This window comes from Parasteatoda tepidariorum, chromosome 12, assembly GCF_982258835.1.
Source record: "Parasteatoda tepidariorum strain Cologne lab strain chromosome 12, Ptep-v5.0, whole genome shotgun sequence".
NCBI classification, from domain to species: Eukaryota; Metazoa; Arthropoda; class Arachnida; order Araneae; family Theridiidae; genus Parasteatoda; species Parasteatoda tepidariorum.
In genome coordinates, this window is record NC_141766.1 from 9725570 (window position 1) to 9753033 (window position 27464).

The 27464-nt window shown below is 30.2% G+C and overlaps 1 protein-coding gene and 1 long non-coding RNA gene across 3 annotated transcripts in view; both read right to left on the bottom strand.

Annotated features, from left to right (window-relative positions):
• LOC107452673 (ileal sodium/bile acid cotransporter) overlaps nt 1-13390 on the bottom strand; it is an 82245-nt gene extending 68855 nt beyond the window's left edge. Inside the window, exon 1 of one of the 2 annotated variants that reach the window (XM_043040012.3) lies at nt 13235-13390. Coding sequence is in view for 1 of the 2 variants with exons in the window: in XM_016069226.4 (XP_015924712.1) it covers nt 5229-5387 (159 nt within the window). In the remaining variant the exon portion in view is untranslated. Of the gene's footprint in view, nt 1-5228; nt 5519-13234 lie in introns of those variants that run through there. The other variant, XM_016069226.4, reaches the window with a different exon arrangement.
• A 3860-nt stretch (nt 13391-17250) lies between these two features.
• Nucleotides 17251-24096, bottom strand: LOC147800944 (uncharacterized). The gene is made up of 2 exons (XR_015430871.1): nt 19153-24096; nt 17251-19089 (listed from the first exon to the last, which is right to left on the bottom strand). It is a non-coding gene; the product is annotated as an uncharacterized LOC147800944 (long non-coding RNA).
• Between the last annotated feature and the right edge of the window lie 3368 nt (nt 24097-27464).

Genomic DNA, 27464 nt, shown 5'->3' on the forward strand with positions numbered 1-27464 from the left:
TAGTGAATTAGTACTGGTGATGCTTTAAGCTACGATATCAGTTACAAAAATGTAATTTTTTTAGGAATTCAGATTTTTGTATCTCAAAGTATGGAGGTTATTAGAAAATTAACTATTCCAATTAATTATTTTAAGTAAAATTTAAATACTTAAATTTTAATTTAATTGAATTTCGAATTTTTACCTTAGAAGCTATAAAAATTTTTGCATAAACTTTAACTAGGTAATTTTAAGTCATACAATCAGACAAATAGTTTCTGAGTATTAAAACTGGAAAAATATATTTAAACTGTCATTTCTTAAGAAATATTCAACAGATTCCATTCAATTTTTCATTTGTATATATTGCTATTGCATAGTATAATTAAAAAATACACAAAATAGAGAGGGGAAAAGTGTGGTGAAAGGGGACATCGCCTTATCTAGAGATGCCTATTATATTTACAAAGAGTATAATGGGTTTTTAATTATTAGAATATTTATTTCAAATTTATATCTATACCTACATGATGACTTTAAATTTTTTTTTATTTAGATTAGAATTAAATATTAATAAAAAACTATGGCAGTTAGTATTTTCGGAGCAGAATAATTGGGAGACTTAATAATATTTCGGAAATCGATTTAAAATTAAAAAAAAGTACCCAAAGAGAAAGTTTTTTTTTGAATGCATAAAAAATTGATAAAATGCATCGATATAAAACCCAATATTTAAAAAATAAATAAAATGTTAATAAATAAATCAATCAATCGGAATTTCCGGTCAACCGTTAGCACATGAACGCAAAAATGATCAAACATAGAGTTTAAATACCGTAAAGTTTAGTTTTACTAGCCAGAATAATGAATTTTTTTTGTGAGAGAAATGGTATTACCATACAGTATGGTAATTTTCCGAATCGGCTACACTAGTTACAAAATTTAACTTTAAAAATTGATTAACATGTTTTTAAAATTTAATTTTTTTGTTTTACTATGATTCGTACAAATAACAATATTTTCTAAAAAAATATAAAAACAAGATGTAGTTTACACAGAAATTTATTTATTTATTGAAAATTCGTGTAACTGGTAAAAGAAGGGAAAATCGAGCTGCTAAAATATAGAAAAATGTCGGCCAACATTAAAATGATGCAGCCAACTTCAACTCAGAAACTATGCACACATACAAGGTTTTTTTAATTAATTAATTATGTATGCTTTACGCATAAATCTAAACTATATTTTATTTAAAATTTTGCTTCAAATTTTTGATATACTATACTACATTAGTAGCAAAGTTTAATTTAAAAAATTGATTAACATGTTTCTTAAAATTTCATTTTTAATTTTATTATGATTCGTTCAATTAACAATAATTTCTAAAGAAAAAAATTATAAAAAACTCGAAAACACAAGATGCTATTTTTACAGAAATTCATTTATGTATTGAAAATGTGAAAATTCATGTAACCGGTCGAGGAAGGGAAAATCGAGATGATAAAATATAGAATGTTCGACCAACATCAGACCGATGCAGGAAAGTTAACTTCTAACTGGGACACAATGAACTATCCAGCTCGAAATAATTAAGTAATTGTGATGGAGAAAAAAATAACAAAAACAAAATCTGTCATTTCTACAAAAATTTACTTGTGTATTGAAAATGTAAAAATTTGTGTGTCTGGTAAAAGAAGGGAAAATCGAGATGCTAAAATATTAAGGAATGTTCAATTAGCATCAGAAAAATAACGAAAAGCTAACTTCCAACTCTGACACAATGCCAACAAAATAGTTAAATAAATTGTTTTTTTCTACACATAAATCTGAACTATATTTCATACAAAATAAACTTCACTTAAAAACATTTTCTTAATATTTTCGATATACTATGCTTCATTAGTTACAAAGTTTAGTTAAGAAAATTGAGTAACATGCTTTAAAAATTTTATTTTTAATTTTATTTTAATTCACTTAAATAACAATAATAAAGAAAAGAAACACGGGCTATAATTTCTACAGAAATTTGCTTATGTATTGAAAATTCAAAAGTTCGTGGGACTTGTAAAAAAAAGGAAAATCGTGATGCTAAAATATTTAGAATGTTCGGCCAACATCAAAATCATACAGGAAAGTCAACTTCCAACTCCAAACAAGGCTTTTTCAATTAATTGATTATATATGTTTTACACATAAATGTAAACTATATTTCATTTAAAATAAAGTTTACTTAACGTTTTGCGTTAAATTTTCAACATATTATACTACATAAGTTGCAAAACATAATTAAAAAATTTTATTTACAAATTTTTTAAAATTTCCTTTCTATATTATTATTTGTTCAAATAACAATCATTCCTGAAGAAAGAAATTACAAAAAACACAAGCTGAAATTTCTACAGAAATTTATTTATGTATTGAAGATGTGAAAATTCGTGTGGCAGGTTAATGAAGGAAAAATATAGATGCTAAAATATTTCAGAATGTTCGGCAAACATCAAACTGATGCAGGAAAGATGACTTCCAATTGGGACACACTCAACTATCCTACTCGAAATAATTAAGTAAGAGTGATGCAGAAAAAAATTATAAAAAACACAAGCTGTCATTTCTAAAGAAATTTATTTATGTGTTGAAAATATGAAAATTCGTGTGGCCGGTTAAGGAAGAAAAAAAATAGAGAAGCTAAAATATTTCAGAATGTTCGGCAAACATCAAACTGATGCAGCAAAGTTAACTTTCAACTGGGACACACTCAACTATCAACTAAGTAAGCGTGATGCAGAAAAAAATTATACAAAAGACAAGCTGTCATTTCTACAAAAAATTACTTGTGTATTGAAAATGTGAAAATTCGTGTCACTGGTAAAAGAAGGGAAAATCGAGGTGCTAAAATACTGAAGAATGCTTGGTAACATCAGAAGGATGCAGGAAAGCTAACTTCCAACTCAGACAAAAAAAAAAAAAAAAAAAAAAAAAAAAATCATCAGACTGATGCAGGAAAGTTAACATCCAACTGAGACACAATAAACAATCTGACTCAAAGTAATTAAGTGTGGTACTGGGGGAGGCGAGACATGAGGCATCTAGCCAAAGTGAACATCCGTTTGACCACTGAGGACACTAAAATATTATATCCATTATTATTATTGTTAACATGTAATTAATTTTTTTGACGGTTAAATATTTAACTGGAGCGAAATATTTTATGAAGAATAAACTGATATCCAAATAACTTTAAAAATAAAGTTTTCGTTTAAAAATAAGAATTCGATGTCCCTTTTATCTATTTTTTTTCTGACGCTTTAATTATTATTCATTAAATTATTTTTCATTATTTAACTGATGATTTTTTTATAATTGTTATTAATTATTAAGTATGAAAAACAGGTATTCAGGTATCAGTTATCAAGCATATATTTTTTAAGTATAAAAAAACAGTCTAATAATTACTAAAAAAATCTGTTAGATTATAGAATATATTTGTACTAAAAAATTAAATTTAAAGAAAAATAGTTTGAATTTTTTTTATTCATATCCGAAAATTTATCAATAATTGATTTCGTAAATTAAAGAAATTTCAATAACGAATAACTTTTTCATAGATCTAAATAAAAGCAAATAAGAAATATTTTATGACGAATAAACTGATTTCCAAATTTTTCTGTCACAATTTGGTCACTGATTGTCGGTCACAAATATTTAAGAATTCTTCATATTGAAGAAAACTTAAGATTGCTTAATCCTTTAACGCAGCTGAGACACCGATGTCTCTTTTATCTATTTCTGGCGCTCTAATTTCAAGCAAAATATGTTTTGGTATTTGTTAAGTATAAAGAATAATCTAATAGTTATTAAAAAAATCTGTCAGATTATAAAATTATATTTGTACTAAAATATAAAATCCAAGAAAAATAGTTTGAATTTTTTTTAAATTCATATCCGAAAATTTATCAATAATTGATTTTATGTGTTAACAAAATTTCATTGACGAATAACTGTTTTTCACAGAACTAAATAACTGCAAATAAGTTAAAATTGAAAAAAAAAATATTGTTTGGAAGTGAGTCACGTTTGGAACAGATTACCCTTAACGCAGAAAAAGACACCAGTGTTTCATGCAGTATTTCATAGCCATACGTTATTAAAATGCTAAATATGATATTTTTCACTTATTTTCACCTAAATTAATACAAAATAATGTAAAAAATTCTGAATAATATATTCAATAAAAATTCTTCGTCTAAGTAATAAATAATATAATTAGAAGTTATAAATTTTTTAACATAAAGAATTTTCTACATACCTTTACTTAAAAATATGTTTAAAAGGGGATTAGGATTTTTATAAATGCACATCTTCCCTACGTTCAAGTCTAATAAAGTTGACCACAAAATGAAAATATTTACTTTGAAGTAGTAACATTTAACGTTTAAACTTAAAAAGAAAAAACAATTGTTGATAATATTGCTCCTTTAATGCTTTTATAGTAGAAGATTGTATTAAATACCACTGTTAAAATCTTTAGCGATTCTACTAAACCGGAATAATTTATTTTTTTCATACAATTGCTTATATTTTATAGGGATTCGTTGTAATTATGAATGAAAGTGAAAAGAATTTAAAAAAGATAATAGTTTGTGCAGTTTTTCTTACATAAAATTTTTTTTTCTTGTGGTTCTTAAACTCATTGAAACAAACTTTGATTAAAAGCGATAAAAATTATATATTTTTTAATGTTGACCTAGATGCCCTCGTTACTGTCTTACCTTAATGCTTTAAAGTATTTAAGTTTAAGTATACCACTAATCATTTTTGTTAACACTTCTTATTTAGGAAATGAATAATAAAATAAAAAATTATGAAAATATTGAGCAATTTTGTTCGCAGGTAAAAATGTGTGCATTGTTTGAAAGTGTTATAAGAATAAAAAACACTCGTCAACACAATTTGAAAATGATTGCTCAATTTAAAAATCATAATGAATTTAAGCATGATTAATAAAATTGCTCTAAGCATTTTTAAATAAACTCAGCTCTTTTTAATTTTTAAAAAAATATTACCAATTTAAATAAATTTTATCATTTTCAAAATATTAAACGAAATAATTAAAAACATTTTCTAGAAACATCATATTCTAGAAATTAAAACACAAAAGACTAATTTGATTTACATGACAAACTAATTGAATTATCATTATACAAACAAATCATTAATTAACAAAAATAATAATTGTATTATTGACTTACGTCTTCCCAAGTAATATGGCACCCCATAGCGAACATCACAGCAACCAATAAAACAACCAATAAAATATCATGGACTGTTTTAAGAAGAGGTTGTATTACTATTTTCGACGGTCCCATAGTGGTATTATCACTACCGTTCATAAGGAAAGCGTTCTCCATGATTGTTGATCTTTTCTCTTGTTCCACTCTAAAAAAGTCGGATCGAAGCTTTTTATTCTACGGGCTTACGCAACCCCTTCCATTGCTCTCAAGCAGGAGTGTCAACTTCATCCAATAGAATTTAACCTCTCAATCTGACGAATTATATTATTTGCTCATTTACTTGTTCCCTTCAAGAGCGCGCAATGTGGTTTCGTTTTTCGATTTACGCGTTTTTTATTTTCTTCGTTAGTTTGCGAATTATGAGATTTCTCGTTTATTTTTTCAGTGACTCTGGGAATAAGTAATGTTTATCTTTTTAGTTGTTTTTTTCCCGTTGTATTTACTTTGTTTGATAATTTTTGAGTTCATCTAGATTGCGTTTCTAGAGTTTTACTTGGGGGGATTGTATTTATTATTATTATTAAACGATAAGTGAGATAAAAATAGGCTAGTTTTTCTCCCAAATATGTGCGATTTGTATTGATATATTAGGACAATGTATTTAATTTGTTGTTTTTTTAGTTAGTATTCCTCTTAATTATGTGAGTGAGGTAAAAATAGGCTAATTTTTCTCTCAAATATGCGCGATTTGTTATGATATATTCGGACAATGCATTTAATTTGCAGTTTTTTAAGCTAGTTTTACTCTCAATTATGTTAGTGAGGTAAAATACTCAGTGAGGTAAAAATAGGCTAATTTTTCTCTCAAATATGCGCGACTTGTTATGATATATTCGGACAATGTACTTAATTTGTTGTTTTTTTAGTTAGTTTTTCTCTCAATTATGAGAGTGAGGTAAAAATAGGCTAATTTTTTTTCTCAAATATGGGTGATTTGTTATGATATATTTGGACAATGTATTTAATTTGTTGTTTTTTTAGTTAGTTTTTCTCTCAATTATGTGAGTGAGGTAAAATACTCAGTGAGGTAAAAATAGTCTAATTTTTCTCTCAAATATGCGCGGTTTGTTATGATATATTCGGACAATGTATTTAATTTGTATTTTTTTAGATAGTTTTTCTCTCAAATATGAGCTATTTGTTATGATATTCTGACAATGTATTGTAAAACGGACATTCTTGATACTCGAAATTTAAATTTTGAAACAATGCTGTTTCTTTAATAGATTGGTGTATTGCACTGTTTATTTTAACTTAGGTGATCTTAAGCACACAATAAAATAAATAAAAATATGATTTAAAAATGTAAAGCTTTTTTTCTTGCTGTTAATAAAATTACATTATTACTTTTTATTTCTGAATGCACGTTTTTTAGAAATTTTGAGCGAGAGTTAGTATTTTTGCAAATTAATTGTATGCTAAAATGTAGCATGTTTTTTTTGGCTAGTTTCTCTTTCAAATATGCGCGATTTGTTATTATATTCTGACAATATATTGTAAAACGGATAACATATTGTTAACGCATTATAGAAATACTTGAATTAAAAGATTTTTTCTAAGTTCTTGATACTCGAAACCTTAACTTTGATAGAATGTTACTTCTTTAATAGATTTGTGTATTGCGCTGTTTATATTAACTTAAGTAACCTTAAATACACAATAAAATAAATAAAAATATGATTTAAAAATGTAAAGCTTTTTTTCTTGCTGTTAAAGAAAACACATTCTTTTTATTTTATTTTTTTAACGCACGTTTTTCAGAAATTTTGAGTGAGAGTTAGTATTTTTACAAATTAATTGCATGACCCTACTTTTAGGAAAAAATTCAAAAACGAAAGGTAAATTTAATCGAATAATTGGTATCATGCCATGCACTAAGGTATCATGATAAAAGTAAAAAATTTTACCACATTTACGAAATTTTATCACACATTATAAAACCATATTTTATAGTTAATTTAATCAAAATCATTACAAAATCGATAAAAGTTACCGAGATTTTTTCTGTTCGAAAAAAGTCAGAAACACGTTTAAATGTTACCATATTCTGCAACCATACATTTTTTCTTAGTGTATTCGAATGGTTAACAAAATATAATGCCATTCTTAATATTTAGTGTTAAAATGTGTGCATTAAAATTTTAAAATAATATAGCAGTTTTCATCGAAAAATAAAAAGCTTAATTTCCATGCATCTTTGCGGAAAATAATAAAAATGCATGGCGATTTTTAAAAAGGAAAATTCATCTAAATTCTTTTAAAAGTTACTTTCATTTGACACATTAATATCTGATTTTTTTATAATGTGATGACGTAGAATGTACAGTGTGCCAAAAATAAATAAAATAAAAAAACGGACCATCCTGAACAATTTTTGATCTAATGATCGGATCTTCACATTCTTGGATTCAATCTTAATGGTTCGTGAGGGTGACTTCAAATATGCTAAATAATTAATGGGACGATATTTCAAGTTACAAAATCAGACACAAAAATGTACTTTCTCTGAATAAACATACCTTTTTTTCAACGGATTCGGATTTCTGACTCCCAAAATATCAAGGGTAGCTGCGGAAATATGGTCCCCATAGTTTGGTCAGGAGAGCGATCCGAAGTTTGGAGCCCTTAATGCTAATTTTACTTTTTGCGTATTTCACCATATCTGGAATATTTTTTAAACGAATTTTTGAAAAACAATTATGAAAAACGCAATTACCAATATACACAATTATCCAAGTAAAAATTAAATTTTAATAAATATTATTATTTTAATAATAGTCGATACAAGTTTGAAGTGTAAGGTATAAAATTTTTTACATCATCTTCCAGTATGTAATTTCACATCACAAAATGCAACATTTGAACGAAATCGATCGAATAGTTCCAGAGAAATCGAATTTTAAAAAAGTCGTATATTTAAAATTCGATTTCTGGGGAATTATTCAATCGATTTTGCTCAAATTTTGTACTTTGCAATGTAAAATTATATACTTTGAAATGATTTAAAAAATTAATACCTCACGATTCAAAAATTTTTCGACTATTATTAAATGAAATGATATAAAAAAATAATAAATAGCTACTAAAATTATTTTTTTTTTGCATGAATTATCTCTGGATAAGGGAATTTTCTAATTGTGTGCAAAAATTTTGCAGTTCACTTTAAAAATTCTCTAGATATGGTGCAATACGCAAAGAGTAAAATTAACATTAAGGTGACCAAACTATTCAGACCACATTTCTCAGATTGCGGCTACCCCCTATATTTTGGGGGTAGAAATCTGAATCCGTTGAAAAAAAGGTATGTTTATTTAGAGAAAGTACATTTTGTGTCTGATTTCATAACTTAAAATATTGTTTGCACTAATTAATTAGCATATTTCAGGTTACCAACTTTAACCATTAAGATTGAGTCCTAGAACCTGAAGATCGGATCATTAGATCAAAAGTTATTCAGAGTGGTCCGTTTTCTATCTTTTCTTTCTTGGCGCACTGTACGCGAATAAATGAATAGTTCCTACTGTTACACTTTAACTTTACAAAGGCATGGTATCTTACACTTCAGATCCAAATATAAATCTTTATATTATTAATATTTTAAGATCATCAAAACTATTGTGTTTTTTTTTTCAACTACAAAAATAATAAAAATTCAAAAAAAGGAAATACTTGCACTACCACTTTTTTTTCCTTTGAGAATAATAAATCATTCCAATACCCCGTCACGCTAGTTACAAATCGGTTAAAAAAAAACTGTGTTAAAAAGAGTTTCACTATAGAAGATAACAAATAAGGAAAAAGAATACAAAAAAAGAAAAACTAAAAAAAGTAATCGCGCGTAAATTTGTCGGAAGTTCGAAAGTGCGGAGTCGGAAGTTCGCTACTTTTAATGAAACAAGAACGAACGAAAAAAAAAAATTATTTTTTAAAATCCAAATTGTAACTAATTGTTATTGATAATTTTCAGGACATTATCGGCTTGATATTTACCGTTGTCGATAATGATCACGATATTATCCTTATCTATAATTACCGAACATTCTATATTTATTATAAGACATGATATTCATAATTAATCACGAGAATACTTTCTAAAATATTATCGAGGTATACAAATAACATTGGTTTATCCCAAATCGTCCTATCTTTTGTTTCAAGTCAGTATTTAAATATATTTTAAAAAGACAAAATTGTCTTTTTGCTAAATTTTTTTTTTTACATTTTTTTAAATTTCTTTTTACATTTTCTTTTACATTTTTGATATACATATTTTTATTGGAATGCAGAAAATTAAAGCTTTATATCAGTTCTAAAATTGTAATCTTCACAAGGAACTTTTAATGTTTGTATTCCGATAACTTAAAGCAAATTTCAAATCGATTAATCAATTTAGTGCAGAAGGAATCTACATCAAAAGATAGTGTTTTAAAATTCGGTTGCTAACTTATAACATAATTCGGTTAAACTTATCAAATAAAAGTGTTTTATTTCTATTAAATAAAATGTTTTCACAACAGCCTAAAATTATAAAATAATGAATTTGATGGACATTTAACTCATACGTCTCCTGTAAAATTGCATGAAATATAAGAATATATGAAATATAAGAAGCATGACCATATATGTGCACACATTGAAGATTAATGACACCAGAAATTGTAAATGCCGTCATTTTTATTTCCCTTTTTATCAAGTAACTTGCACTGTTTAGGCATTAGTAAGAGGTCTATATTCAATATCCGCAATTGCAGGATACAAAGAAATAAATATTTGATCTTGCCATTGATTTGTTCAAAGAACAAATTATCTTTGTTGTATGTGTTTAAACATTTTAGTTTTATGTAGGATTCTAAGTTTTGCAATTGTTGTAGTAGCCTTTTCCTTCCGGGCAATTTTTCGCGAAAAGCTAGCAATTTAGAATTTCAACCACATAGAATCACTCGCTGAATGAATGTATTAAAGCTTTTAATGTAAGAAACGTGGCGAAATGATAGTTTTAATCAAATTGTGTTTGTTGCTTTATTTAATCTATAAGAACATGAACTTAAATTACACAAGACTTCAAAGTTTAATTTTTGGTTACGCGTGTACGTTACACTTCTAAAATATGTGTTATACTGATTTTAATCTAAAATGTTCTTCTATCAGCTATAGTTTTTTGTATGTTATGTTAATTTCAGATATAAAAAGTTTTTTTTCCATCATCTGAAATTTTTTATGCTATGCTAATTTCAAATATAAAAAGCTTTTTTCCTAGTTTTGCATATTACGCTGATTTCAAATATCAAAAGTTTTTTTTTTCTATCAGCAATAATAGTTTTGTCTGTTACGTTAATTTCAAACGTAGAATTTTTTTTCTATCAGCAATAGTTTTGTCTGTTACGTTAATTTCAAATATAAAAAGTTTTTTTTTCTATCAGCAAAAGTCTTGTCTGTTACGTTAATTTCAAATATAAAAAGTTCTTTTTTCTATCAGTTATAGTTTTGAACGTTACGCTGACTTCAAATATAAAATTACATTGTTTACAAATAGAATAAAAAGTTTTATTTCATCAACCATAATGCCAGGGAATAACCATAGCTAAATTCAGAAACATGTAAAATTCTTAGCTCCTTATTCTTAGAAAAATCAGTTCAACGTTGAACCATAATACCGTGCAAATTTGCTGTAACCTTCATAAGTTGTTTAATTGAACCATGTTTTCGTTTAAGTTGAACCATTGTGTAATTAACTTAAAATATATGACTATATAGTTTTAAATTGTATCATATTGAAGTCGCAATAAATTCAAACGATTTTATGGTTTAACACGCTTTAAAGTTTTTACCAGTGAAAAAAAAAAAAAACAACTCTACTCCCACTCTAGGAACAGAATAGTTGCTTTTTCCGAAAGTATTAAAGAATTTAATCTCTAGAAAAGAATGGCGATACTAGGGAGGGCAATAAATTTTGCAATCTGTAATTGGTTGTTTATTACCTTTTGTTTATTGGTCGGCGGATTCTTGCGTTTTAGCTATTTTGAATTTGCAATTCGTGGTGTGATTTTAAGGTAGAGCTTGAGATTTGTAATTTCTTGAGCGTGATTCATGGGCATGAAAATGTCTGAATATTTAAATACGAAATTTTTTTGGACTTGGGAATAAGTTCTTTTTTTGCTTCTTCCTGGTATGTTTGCGTGCACAATGATATATGAGCCGCTCCGAAGCCAATGCGGTTAAGTCCATTTTTTGATATTTTCTGATTTTTGGAAATTTTGATGAAATAAATAATAATCTTCTTAGTTATTAAAGGATTTACTCGTTGGTTACTTTTTTCTAGGTTAGACAGCAATTTTTTTAATAGCTTCTGAATATATTATATAATAATTTCAGAAGCCATTGAGAATAAGTCCACCTTTTATCAATATTTTTTTACATAAACTTTGAAATAAAAATTAAATTCTTCTTCTTCTTTCGATATTTGTTGGTAACACTGAAAAACAAGAAATTCATAGTAACCAGGGTTGCCAGACGTAGTATTTTTAATACTACGGTAGTATTTTTTCACCAAAAAATAAAAATATGGTATTTTTCGTAGTATTTTTTTAAAATGTGGTATTTTTTTTTTTTATAATTTTTTTTTCATTTCCTAAAACAAAGAAAAGTGCCACTTTAGTTTTGAAGTAAAAAACAATTTTTGAAATAATCCAACAGTTTATTTTCTATTAGTCACTGTATCTAGTGATGATTGAGAAAAATCGAAATTCGTTTATACTAGAAGACATAAATTTCCTATCTTTTTCAACTGCCAAAAGGTATAAGTCCTAAAATTTTGAAGATGCTGTCATTATTTCAATAAATACTTACGTTTTTATTTACACATCCTGTACATATCTTGTTTTTTTGCAGAGTTTACACCTCGAAAAAAGAGTTTATACACTTTTCTAATTAAATTAATAAACCAGGAATTTTAAAAACTAATGTATCAAAAAACATTAATTTTCTCAATGGTTGTGTTTTGGACTTAACCGCATTGGCTTCTGAGCGACTCATATATATATGTATTGGGGGAAGGGGATAGATTTTGGAATATTTTTCATTTTCAAGTAACCATTTTCTATATTTTTGCCTACGTCAATTCTTAGCGACTATCTTAAAAATGTCATTTCGGCGTTGGCAACAAGCGTCATTTTGGTATTGGTGATATTTTTCAAAATCTCGCCAAGCGTGTAACGTATACTAGGATTTTACCAGCTATGCTTCTTAAAGCCGTTACTGTTCTGTATTTAAGTATTCAACCCAAAATTGCTTTTTACATGTTTATTTGACCCGCAGTGGACTGATCGTTAAGACACGGTTCCCAGCAGATCACCGAAGTCAAGCATCACTGGCTGCGGTCAGTGTGACCACTTGGATCAGTCTGCGTAGGGACCGAGGGTGTGCGGTATTGGTCCTCGTTAAACTGTGCTACCGTAATGTGCTCGACTTCGCGCGCAGGTCGTCGGGCTACCGAAGCGGGGGTGCCATCCTCTCCGCAGAGGATCAAAACTGCAATGGCATGTCTTCGTATCATCCTCCGGGATGCTTCCCAGACCGTCGCCAATAGCCCACTGTGCAGCTCTAGTGCGACGTAAATTAACAACATGTTTATTTTAAATACTGCATTTCTATTAAATTAAATATTTATCAAAATACATTGTAATCTTGATAATTATATCTTTAGTTTCAGTTAAGAGAGCCTGAGACGGTAGTTTATCTGCTATGTATGAAGAATAATAAAATTATCCATAAATTATTTACTAAATTCTATTACATTGAATGGATTTTTAGCTAAGCTTTTTCTCAAAAGAAGTGCATTTTCCAGAATTAAACTATGCATTTTCTAAAATTAATCAGTGCATTTTTTTAAAATTAATCATAATAGATAATTAGATTATGAGTTTTAAATATATTTTTAATTATTAAATTATCGAAAAGTTGTTTACCTTGGTATCGACCGAAAGTTCATTTTTTTAGAAATTCATGGCTTCAGCGATGGACGTAACTCTTCAATAAGTTTGTTTGCCGAATATTTAGTATTACAATAAACTCATTTCTTTGCTGAATCAAAACATTTCGTTTGCATTACCCATTTGAAATTTTTATACGTCTTATTAATCATCATTTTTGAATTTTTTTACGATGACGGTTTGCTTGTTTATTGCTACATATGCACATGCAGACTCGTATGCTCACAGCAAAGGACGGCTTATGGTTTGTTTATCAATATACATACAAGCTTGTGTGCTCAATACAATGAAAGGCTTATAAATCCTCGTCAGAATGAAGACTAGCTCATTAGATTCATCCAACGTTATGGCTGGATTTGAACCAGTCACCTCCTCCAGCGATCAACGGACGGACCTAACTTCTCGACCACGAAGGCTAAAGATTTCCATAAGGTCACACTAGAGCTGCACAATGGGCTATTGGTGACGGTTTGGGAAACATCCCTGAGGATGATCCGAAGACATGTCATCACAATTTTAATTCTCTGCAGAGGGGATGGCACCCCAGCTTCAGTAACCCTACGACCTGCATGCGAAGTCGAGCACTTTGCGTTAGAGCAGTTTAACCGCACACCCTCGGTCCCTAAGCAGACAGATCCTAGTGGTCACCCACCCGCACACTGACCGCAGCCAGTAATACTTGAATTCGGTGATCTGGTGGGAACCGCGTCTTAACGATCTGTCCACTGCGGGACCGGCGGCTGTTTGGAAAGCATCCCTTAGGATGATAAGACATACCGTCACACTTTTGATCCTCTGCAGAGGGGATGACTCCTTCATTTTGGTAGCCTAACGATTAGCGCTCAAATTGGAGCCCTTTATAGTTGAACAAGAATCGATATCCTGCACTCTCAATCTCTTCGCAGGCTGATCAAAGTTGTCACCTCACTGACGACTGCCAGTGATGTTCGACTTCGATGTTCTACTGGAAACCCTAATCAGTCGCCGATGGGACGATGATTTCTACACAGAAATTATTAAGTTTGGCTGTTAATGTGACACAAGAGCTACACTAGTGAACTACTTGAAATAGTCTGAATTCTTTATTGATGGTCCAACGAATTTATTGGCTCAAGTGAATACTACACAGTGACAATTTTTTTCAGAGGAATGAAAGTGGTAGCAATCACCTGGAATTTGCTCCCCAACTGCTCAACAATACATGGACTTAAACGGCTTTCCAACCGCCGGGAACATTACATTAAAAAGGATTAAGAACCACTAGACACTACCTTAGAAAATGCAGTTCGATTAGACACCCAGCTTTTCGTAGAAGGAAATGAACCCGGCATCAAGCAGTGGAAAGTGAAGATTAAACCCTCAACACCAACTGGATGGTCGAATAAGAGATAGTCTCGTGATAGCTTAGGAATACATATGATAGTGGCTTCTGATCGTAGTTATCCCGCAGTGGACTGATCGTTAAAACACGGTTCCCAACAGATCACTGAAGTCGAGCATCACTGACTGCTGTTAGTGTGCGGGTGGGGGACCACTTAGATCAGTCTGCGTAGGGACCGAGGGTGTGCGGTATGGGTCCTCGTTAATCTGTGCTACCGTAAAGTGCTCGACTTCGCGTGCAGGTCGTCGGGCTACCGAAACGGGGGTGCCATTCCCTCTGCAGAGGATCAAAATAGTGATGGCAGGTCTTCGGATCATCCTCAGGGATGCTTCCCAGACCGTCGCCAATAGCCTATTGTGCAGCTCTAGAGCGACGTCAATGAACTACAACTACAACAACAATCTGATCGTAGTTTTGACTCCGTTACTATAAACGTAATAAGACGTCATCATACCACGTGGCAGACAAAAGTTCGAAAGTGAGATCAATGCTTTCATGTTAATACTACTGGATCGAATACGAGCGATAACTGATAGGTTCGTATGATATTCCCGGCTTGTATCAACCATAGAGATGATACCAAATATCGCTGGAGGTGGATGAATCATGGATTAGAAACCCCTTGTGGCCTTGTTAACAAAGAGATTTTTATAATTTTTTACTGCATGCAATGCAGATGTGGATAGTTCCACCCAGAAAATCTTCCAAGATTGCAAATTTGTTATAAAAGCTTGTCTTCGGTGTTGAGTTCAAAACCACAAACTTCCGGAGTTGCACATGTCCCGCAGTGGACTGATGATAAAGACACGGTTCCCAATAGAACACCGAAGTCAAGCATCACTGGCTGGAGTTCGTAAGCGGGTGACTGACTACTTTGATCAGCCTGAGTAGAGACCGAGGGTAAGCGGTATCGGTCCTCGTTAAATTGTTCTACCCCACGTGCTCGACTTCGTGCGTAGGTCATCGTGGTACCAAAGCAGAGGAGCTATCCCGTCTGCAGGGGATTAAAATTGCGATGTGGTGTCTTCGGATCATCCTCAGGGATGTTTCCCAGACAGTCGCCAATAGCCCATTATGCAGCTCTAGTGCGACATAAATAACGTACCTACCTGCCTTAGATCGATACCACAAATCTGGGATGAATAGTGACGTAGCCAGTAGAAGGCAAGATGGAACATCCACCTGCTTTCTCTGTCTAGAAGGGTGCAAAATTCATCAAAAGTCAATGAAAAAGAATTCCAAAATAAAATGTTGAGTTTTTTAAACATCCCTAGTTTTATTTGCTAACTACGGGACCCCATAACTTCGTCAAATTTTTATCGAATTCACTTAAGTAGTGTTCATTATTATTATTATGGTAGTTTGCTCCGCAAGTAATTAATTTTTAAAAATTTTGACATATTGCAAGAGGGCGCAAAAACTAAGTTCTTCCCTGGGCACTATAAATCATAGCTACGCCTCTGGTTATGAATCATCTGTTTAGCGCTGGTAATAAAATGAAGCAGAGGATATTAGTTCAGTTTGAAAGGTTTTTATTAGGCATTAGAGCATTCGCTTCGCCTCCCTGTTCGACAATTTAGGATCGAATATTAGCGATTTATCCCCCAATGCCCACTCGATTGACTCTCGTCATTCAGGTATTAGTAGGTCAGATTTGTTGGCCATCCTTTCTGGGGCACCATAAAAGATGGGCCCTCGTTGCTCCCATAGTAGGAACAGAAAGCACAGAGAATAAAAGAACATCCATGCCTTGTCTGGGTTTTGAACTGATGACCATTCTAATATCAGGTCACCTCCCTGACCACTACACAATCCACTCGGCTCGAATCTAAGCCATGACTAGTTAATCGCATGCTGTTCCTGGCTCATATTGACTCTATTACTGATACTAAGTATCCCTATTGGTAGAAGTATCATAAAATAGAATTTTCGTGTTTTAGAACCATGATGGGATTTCATAGTTTTCCTCTTCATGCATAGAAAATGTGGATTAGCTTCTTCTCGAATTCTTCCACATCGGCTAGTTCCATTTCGATTATCAAAATATGAATGTGTTACTATTTAGTTGAATGTTGTAAGAATATTTTAGCAAAATATCATTAAGTAATACAAATTTCACAAAAAACACCTCTAAATTTTAATCGAATTTACTTTTCAGAACCAATGAATATGATTTTTTTAAACATGAACTTTCTAACTCACTTATTTTTAAATCACCCTGGTGCTTAATAGTAAACATGTATTTAATGTTGCCCTTAAACTTTCCTTAAACAATAAAAGTTCAAGAACACTGGAGATCTGAAGAGCCATTAGTTAATTATCATTGAAATGATGAATCGGTCAGCGGCATCACAAAATATATTTAACCCCATTCCAGTACCAAAAAATAACAATAAAGAATTTCATTATTATTTCACTTTTGAGTTGAGGTAACTTTTTTCTTTTTGGCAGATTAACTTTCTCTTTCTATTGACATTAAGGGTAATGCGTGTCACGTGACTAATCTTTCAAAAAAATCGCTAACAAAGAAACATTTTTGTTGGTGTTAAGGGGAAATTTTTTCAAATAACTCACCAATTAAGGAAATTTTTAAAAAAAATTTTCAATCTAATTTCTTTTTTCTTTTAGGGCAACCGAAAAGGGTTCGGTAATTTTTTTTTTTGATTTCCATCAATATTTACTAAGTAATTGACATCTCCGAGAAATTTTTTTTCCTTAACACCGAAGAGGGCTTTCTTTTAAATTGGAATGGAAATTCACTGTTCAGTTGAAATTATGAAATAGATAAAAAATGGATATTATCAAAGAATTTGAAAATCTGAATTCATAGCAGAAAATTCATAGATTATTTCGTTGTGGTTTCTTATTATTTTATATAAAGAAAACGTATGCCTCAATTATTTTTATAACCCAATTTAAACAGAACTTCAAAATTACGTTCTGAGAGGTAGAAAAACAAAACCTGAAATTAAAACTTGTCAACAATATTGGGCTAATTGCATTGACTGAGAATTAAACTTATATTTCTATTTGTAATACTTGTCGAATTTAATAATTTACTGTTATACTGACAACTGAAATTATACTCATATATATCAGATGCAGCTTTGCAATGAAAAATGTGCAATAGAAAAAAATTCTGTTCAACCAATAACATTACAGAAAAAAAATAATATTAAAATTTTAATAATATGAGTTACCTTTTGTATAATTACGCTAAGTCTGTTATGCAAATATTTGATTGGAAAAGTTGGTTATTTGTAATAGAATTTGGCATTTCTGGTATAAAATGGACCAATTCAGTATTTCTCTACTTGAAAGGGAAACTCAAAACCCCCGATCAATCTGACAAATCTAGAAAAAAATGTCCTGGTGTGGCATAGTACCAAAATACATTAAAAACGTAGGTTTGAATTATCATCTTGGAGCATAGTTATTTATCGACAGTTATGTGACAAAAATAATATATAAACAGTATTCACTCATACTTCACTGAAAGTAAAACATTTTAGTAACGAATTAAAAAATTTAACAAAGAAAATATTTTCAAACAATATAAGTGTTCGTATTGCAGTAAAAAGAAAGCTTCTGTTTTCTCACATTCGTCTTCACACAATCTTCATGCGTGTTTTAGACTGAGTTTGGTGGCCGAGATAGCCTGGTTGGCAGGGAGCTAGAATCATGTTCGTGAGAACGGGAGCTCGAATTCAGCCAGCCGAAAACTCTCCGTGTAGTAAATCGAGAATGGTGCACGTTAAATCTGTCGGGTCACAAAGACTTCCATGTCTTCATAACAAATAAAATCTCTGGGAGTTGGAGATTGATTGGTTTCTGGTTCAGGTGAAAAATACGATCTGTGTATGAATGACTGCATGCATGAATGGGTACGCCCTGTAAGCTGGGGTGACATATGGGTGCGGCAGAATTATTGGTCAAAGGTAGCGAAACTAGAAAACAAGTACAATCGCATCCTGCCTTAATGGCTTACGACAACAACAACAGTGTTCTGTTGACCTCACAATCTCCATTAGATACAAAAGGGGTGTCGTATGTTAGGAAACTATAGTAAAACTTTATTACCATATTCACTCACATTTAACTGAAAGTAAAACATTTTAATTACGAATTTAAAAATTTTAATAAAGAAAATATTTTCAAACAATATCAATGCTCGTATTGCAGTCATTTGAAGACTTCTGTTTTCTCCCATTCGTCTTCACAAAATCTTCATATGTGGTTTAGATTGAGTCTACAATCTTCTTCGTATGTTAAGGAACTGTCGCGTGTAGGAACCTTTTGTCGGGGGTGTAGTAGTTGGGAAACTACAGTTAAAGTCCATTATAACCAGGGGTCTGTTTAGAAGAAATTTGGGTCCGTTAACGGACCCTTCACAAAATATCTTTTCATAAAAACGGACCCTTCACAAAATATTTTAACTTAAAAACGGACCCTTCACAAAATGATTTTTCTTTTAATCGGACCCTTCACAAAATGATTTTTCTTTTAATCGGACCCTTCACAAAATGATTTTTCTTTTAATCGGACCCTTCACAAATTTGTTTATCTTCATTATTATTTTATTAATCGAATAAACCCTTCCCAGGGCAGAAAACAAGAAAGATGGATGTAAACGAATTAAGTTTTGTCTTCGGCAGACGATTCTTCCATTATTCGTCCGAAATTAATATTCTGCGTTCAGCAGTATAGGCTAAATACCAAATATTTGTATGTTGCATCTCTAATTTAGAAGCAGCAATTGTTGTTTATTTTTTAAAATTTAATTTTTTAATTATAATTTTACAGTGTTGAGCATAATCTTGTATGTCTTTACAATTTAAAGAATCATTGAAAAATTTTTTTTCTTTGCAGTTTTTTTTTTACCCTATTTGCACAAATTCATAAAAGCGGACCCTGGTTGAAAGAATGTGAGTAATTTTTTCACAATTTCACGAAAAACGGACCTTTCACAAAATGTCTGGACAGACCCCTGATAACGGCAATCCATAAAAGTAGATGGAATTGTAGTTGTAAAGAGCTGGTCACTATAAACAGCTCCACAGATTTCATGTTAAAATGAAGGTTGGAGTGTAATAGTGTACAATACTTTGACATAATTGGTACCACTGAATATTAGATTTCAATAATTAGCTACCAAGAAGGTAAACTTGGTGCAATGGTAGATAACTAGCCAACAAAAGGTACAATGCGCAAAAAAAAAAAAAAAAAAACTAAAAAACAGTCCATCCCAAATAAGTTTTGAATTATATATCGGATTTCCAGGTATTTGAATTTAATCTTAACGTTTTAAGGATTCAATTAAGATTGAGTCCTAGAGTAAATCACCGATTCGGCGACATTTTTTCACATCGATGAAAATTATCAATACCGATGCCTTATTCTCATTTTTTGCAAATTTTTGTGAGACCATATAATGCAGCATTGGAGTAATTTTCTAAATGTTAAAAAAAATTTATCACAAGCACTTTTCATTTTCTCAAAACTGCTGCTTTTGTCCATATTGAAGTTTCGGCCATTTTCAGAATAAACAAAGAGAGCACTGGCTAAACTTGATTTAACAGTCATGTGTAACTGTTGCAAATTTACAGCAACTAAGAAAATAGCATATTATTCGTAAAAAAGCATCATTTAATGCGAAAACAAAGCCTTCGAAAAACAGCCTTAAAATGGTTATAATTTAGAGAATTCTAAACGGAATGCAGTTCGAAATAAAAGTTTATTTACCTGTTCTATACATTATTTTAAAAAAATTAAAAATTGCAAAACTTAGGAATTTTTAACGATTTTCCTCTGAAAAATCGAGGACATTTCAGGATATACATTAAGATTTAAAAAAAATTTTTTGCTTAAAGAGTTTGAAAGTTTTTAAGGACAATACAATAAATGAAATTCGAGGACTGTACTCTAAGACTTGAGGATGTCTTAACCTGAACTTACTTTTTCTGAACTTTAAATTTTAATTTACTAACTTAGATGAAACATAATTCGTCATGTAAAGCTGTTCTCGCGATAAAACGCCCCTTTAAATTGAGAGTTTTTTTATGATAACATGCAATTAGATTATGATCAAAGAGAAAAATTTAAAAACAATGAAACGGGAAATGATTGTGTAAACTTTATACTAATTTGTCCTGATACAAAGAAACATCAAATTTCGTGAATTATTTCTTCCTGAAATGTCATTCAGTGTAAGAAAATTTTACAAATTTGAGGTCAGTTTTAATAAGTAAGAAGTGTTTATCTATAAATTATATTTCCACTGCTCCTTTTTATTTATTTAATGCTTAGTTTAATATTGGTCTTTTAGCACTGTTTTTTTTTTAATGTTTTCGCCATTGATTTGAGTCTGTTTATTTTTTCATGTTACATCCTGGATTTTGGGAAATAAAATAAAAGGAATACGGAAAATAAAAGGAAGGAATAAAATAAAGAATAGTCTATTTTTGTAGACTATTCTCATTCTTCCCGTATTCTTGGATCGGGAAGAGCTTTTGCCTCCCTATGAGGTATAACAGGTTCAACTCCCAGCGGTGGCTAGTTTCTATGAATTCTGCTCCCGGCTAGCATCGGCCTCAGCAACGCAAAATATCCTTAGGGGTAGAATCTCGTTGCCATTGGGCTAACCGTGAGAGGTTTTGTGATTTTCCTCTCCGTGTAACGCAAATACGGACTAGTTCCATCAAAAATCATCCTCCACGAAAGCTAATTTGTTGCAATGTTTGATTCAAGAGTTCTCTTGCTTTTGGGTTGGGTTCAATATCACAAGGCAAAATTACACCTCATGGTGCATTATAGAACAATTTGGTGTGTAGTTACTATCATTTTTAGTATTGAGATAAACTAAATTCATTTTTAAAAACAGAACTGTAGTTATAGTGCAAAAAACTGCATACAATTGACAACCCCCCCCCCCAATTATTTAAAGGAATTAGTGAAAATACTCATTTTTAATAAAATTCGTTTTTAAAAATATTCGTTTTTTAAACAAAATGTTTTAGCAATAAAGCCATTAATTGATTCGAATGCGCACGAAAACATGTGTTTTCAGTATACAGACTAACAAAAAAGGAGCAATTAAAATTACAACAGGGAAAAAGTAAATAAGAAATGTGACTACACGCACAGTAAAAATTTTTTTGTTTACCTCAACACCAAAAATGGTACCAAAATGCTTTACAGAGTAGAAATAGGAATAAGTATATGTATTCTTATAGATAATTAATGCTCATTTATATATCGATGATGGATTGGACGACAATGCTTTACAGAATAGAAATAGTATAAGTATTAATAGGCATATAGATAATTAATGCTCATTTATATATCGATGATGGATTGGAGAACAATGCCTTACATAGTAGAAATAGGTTTAAGTATATATACGCCGCATATAGATAATTAATGCTCATTTATATACCGATGATGGATTGGAGGACAATGCTTTACAGAGTAGAAATGGTATAAGTATTTATAGGCATATAGATAATTAATGCTCATTTATATATCAATGATGGATTGGAGGACAATGCTTTACAGAGTAGAAATAGTATAAGTATTAATAGGCATATACATAATTAATGCTCATTTATATATCGATGATGGATTGGAGGACAATGCTTTACAGAGTAGAAATGGTATAAGTATTTATAGGCATATAGATAATTAATGCTCATTTATATATCAATGATGGATTGGAGGACAATGCTTTACAGAGTAGAAATAGTATAAGTATTAATAGGCATATAGATAATTAATGCTCATTTATATATCGATGATGGATTGGAGAACAATGCCTTACATAGTAGAAATAGGTTTAAGTATATATACGCATATAAATAATTAATGCTCATTTATATACCGATGATGGATTGGAGGACAATGCTTTACAGAGTAGAAATAGTATAAGTATTTATAGGCATATAGATAATTAATGCTCATTTATATATCGATGATGGATTGGAGGACTATGCTTTACAGAGTAGAAATAGGTATGAGTATTTATACGCATATAGATAATTAATGCTCATTTATATATCGATGATTTATTGGAGGAAATGATATCACTAAATTAAATTTTAACAAATACAGTATGAAAGATCAAAAAATAAGCTGTGGAAAAATAATTAAAGTTATTTGAAGTTAAAATTTGTTATATTTGACATCGCTTGAAGTAAACAATGTTAACAAGAATAACATATAAGCTTAGTAGAAAAGACTATATGTATGGAAGAATGATAAGTATCAATTTAGTAATTACGGCATTTCATTTCTTTTACAACTATAACTATTATCGAACAATACAATGAAATTGTTCTTTGAGTTTCCTGCCGCTCGGTATGAAATTCCCAAACCAAACTCTTGTGAAATAACCGAACATTACAAGAGTGGTATCATCCGCAATTATAGTGCGATTTCCAAATAAATAATTGAATATTTTTTTTAGAAAAATAGAATAAAAAAAAGTCTGAAAAGGAATAATAAATCATAGTATTCTCGGAAAATTGTTGTTTACCTCGAATTTAACTATTATAATAAAAGTATTGATGAAATGGCATGTGAAATATGGGATTTTCACAATATTCAGATGCAATAAAATTACCTTTTATTGCGTCACCCATAAATGAATTGGATGGGGAAATTGTTATGAAATTTTGAAAAACTAAAATCAAGATCTCAGAATATTTAAATTTGGGTCCAATCTACGCAAAACAAATTTTAACTTAAATTATGAAATCAATGAATTTATTTAACTAGTTGTCTGACCTCTCTGTGTTTTATTATCATATGATAAATTTATGGAATCTAAAAAAAATATGGATTTTCATAGCATTATAGTCCTTATAGTTACTCAGAAGACAATTGGTTTATTAGTAATCAGATCCTTTGGTTTATTACGTCTAGTGGATTTACGGCATCGAATTACTCCAACTTTGACCAATACTCAGAAAACAAAGACATATTGGTTCATAAATAAGCACCCTTAGTTTTACCATTCTCTAGTGGATTTTAAACATCCATTAAGGATTTCCATAACTTTGAATATAACTCAGAAGACAAAAACACATTGGTTTATTAATAAGCATCCGTCATCTAGTAGATTTACAGCATCTAATAAGGATCTTCGTAGCCTTGACCATTACTCAGAAGACAAAGACATGTCAGTTTATCAATGATTACCCTTCCTTTTATTACCCATGAGTGGATTTACGGCAACTAATAAAAAATGTAGGAGCCTTGTAATTTTGGCCATTACTTGGAAAACAAATACGTGTCCATTTATAATTGATCAGGCAGGCCTGATTCAGGCCCTACCTGATCGGACCTAAAATTATTTTTTCTTCTGAAAATTTTCAGGTAGTTCAAAAATTATTTGAACCCTTTATTTTCCGACGATATTGTAGAGTATCATTCGCTGCTTCAAAAAGTCAGAAAATAGCAAACATTTATTAACAATTGTCTTAAAAGTTCAAGATCTCAATAAAATACCTTATTTAAAATATTACTAATAAAAATAAATTGAAAGAATATTTTTAATTCAAGAATTATAAGATAAAATGAACTTAGATTATAATTTAACATATGTGTAAATAGAAAAATTGCATTTTTTATGATTTTGATGCAACTAAATTATTAAAATAACCCCATAGTACATAAATAAATATTTGGGGGAAAAAAAGTAATGCTGCTATTTTACATCAAATTCAAAATATAACAAGTTTTTAATTTTCACCAATGATATAATCATTCTGGTTGTCAATAATTTTAGTATGCAAATTTTCAACGCAGTATCGATAAAAAAAATTGGTTAAAATTAAAAGGCAAAAAACAAATATTATGTATTGGGTAAATCTAGACTAGATGAGCATAGTTTTTTTTCAAATCGAAATAAAATGAAGAGAACAAGAAACGTTCATGCATATTCTAAATTCTCACACAGGTACTCAACATATTTTAAACAAAAAATAATGGAATATTGAGAACAAAATATAAAAAGAATTGTTTGCAATTAAATTAATAATCTGTCTTTAATGTCGAGGTGAGATGGCCATCTAAGAAAATGCGGTGTTAAAATATAGAAAATAACACATTTTACAGAGTTAACCATGAAAAACGTACATTTCGCTTCAAGAAATGAATTTTAACTTGAATGCTAAGTTTAAAAAAAAAAAATGCTACGGCAATGGACTTATCAATAATAAAACGCGTACAAAAATGAAAGGACCACTGAGCATAACTTTTGATCTAATAATCGAATTTTCACGTTCAAGGACTCAGTCTTAATGGTTCGAAGGGGTAACGACAAATATACTAATTAATTAGTGCAGACGATATTTTAAGTTAAAAATTTAAATCAGACACAAAAATGTACTTTCTCTAAAGAAATTTTTTTTCCCACACAGATTTTCGACCCCCAAAATTTAGGGAGTAGCCGCAATCTGGGAGATATGGAGAAAATAATTTGGTCAGGACAGCAGTCAAAAGTTTAGATCCCTTAATAATTAAAAACATGACTTTTTCAAAATTAAATTTCTCAGGAAATATTGGACCAATTTCGCTCAAATTTTGTTTATTGCCATGTAAAATTGCATTCTTTGAAATGATGTAAGAGATTGTATACCTTACAATTAGAAACTTTACGATTATTATTAAATAAAATTATTAAAGATAATAAATATTTACTAAAGGTTATTTATTGCATGACATTATCTTTGAATAAACAAATTTCATAATTACGTGCAAAGATTTTTTCAATTAACTTAAAACGTTCTCAAGATATACAAAATACACAAAAATAAAATTAACATTATGAATTCCAAACTTTTGGAACCATATTGCAGCATTTTGTGTCTGATTTCCTAACGTAAAATGACGATTGCACTAATTAATTATCATATTTGAGGTCACCCTTTTGAGCCCTTAGGATTGAGACCTAGAACGCGAAAATCTGATCATTAAAATCAAAAATTATTTAGAGTGGTCCGATTTTTTTGGAGCACTGAACATCCATAATTTTCTTCATTTACTTTCAAAAAATGCAAAATTCGATTGTGAAATAATTCAGGATAGTATACCCACCTCGATTAAAATAAATAGATTTAAAAAAGATATATTCATGAATTTGCACAAAAATTCATATGAGCAATTTACAATATATTAAAGATAAAAACCAAAATTAATGAGACAATTCTCTTGAGACTAACAATTACCTATATTGAAACTTTGTGACATAGAATATTCATCTATACTACTCTATTACACAAAAATTCATGTGAGTTTACACTAAAATTCACAAGAGCAATTCACAATTTTCCTTTACAATATATTAAAGATAAAAACCAAAATTAATAAGACAATTCTCTCGAGACTAACAATTACCTATATTGAAACTTTGTGACATAGAATATTCATCTATACTACTCTATTACACAAAAATTCATGTGAGTTTACACTAAAATTCACAAGAGCAATTCACAATTTTCCTTTACAATATATTAAAGATAAAAACCAAAATTAATAAGACAATTCTCTCGAGACTAACAATTACCTATATTGAAACTTTGTGACATAGAATGCTCTTCACGGACAAATGTAGCAATCATTTCTGTAACAATGGTTAAAATTGTCTAGCTGAAAGTGAAAACCCGTCATCAAGAAATCTAATCAATTCTTATGACTGATAGGTGGTTTATATCAATATTTTGCGGTTTAATATTTACTTTTTTGTATGCGTTTTCGATTTGTCCTTGAATGAAAGTTGTCACAAGGTTATGAAAATCTTTCAGCCACCATTTTCATGTTTAGTTTCTTTGTACCACAAACTAACTTCCGGAATGCTTCGTGTTTAGGTCAAAAAACTCAATTTGAATGCAAATTAGTTTAGTAAGGATTCGAGCAAAAATAAACGCGTCAACACGATGACGTTTTACAAGAAATATAACATTTAATAAGTATCAGACCAATCATGTAGTAAGTATCTCAATTTAAATTAATCTGCTTACCCTTCAAAGAAAGTTAATTGTCAATGGAAAATTAGTTAGCAGAAAATCGTACTAGAATTTCCGGAAAGTAGCGGTACCTGTTGTAAATGTTAACTTCGGAAGAATTACAAAAAAGTTAAGAAATTCACTTGACTGCCAAGTAGTTTAGTCAAAATTATGCGTCAGAAATAAATGCTTCAAATTTTGATCATAACAAATATTTGTGTTAGAAATCTGAATGCTAAATGCATAGTTCCAGTTCAATTAAACTCTTTAAAGAAAGTTAATTGTCAACAGAAAATCAGTTAGCTGAAAATCGTACTAGATTCTCCGGAAAGTAGGGTTCCTGTTGAAAATGTTAACTTCGGAAATACTACAAAAAAGTCAAGAGATTCACTTGAATGCAAAGTAGTACAGTCAAAATTATTCGTCAGAAGTAAATGCTTCAAATTTTGATCACAACAAATGTTTGGGTTAGAAATCTGAATGTTAAATGCATATTAGTTTCAGTTTAATTATACTTTTCAAAGAAAGTTAACTGTCAACAGAAAATCAGTTAGCTGAAAATCATACTAGATTTTCCGGAAAGTAGTATTCCTGTTGTAAATGTTAACTAATTTAAAATTTCTTTTATATATAGCAATAAAACTAACTCAGTGGCGCGACAGCCCATTAAGAGGGCCAAGGCCGACTGTGCCCATCTCAGTTTTCTTGACCTTGGGCTCTGGGGTGCAGGAGCATATGTTCCGGTCAGGTGGTCAGCCGAACGCGGAACCCCCAGTGTTAGTTCCCAAGCATGCTTGGTACTCATTTTATCGACCCACTGAAG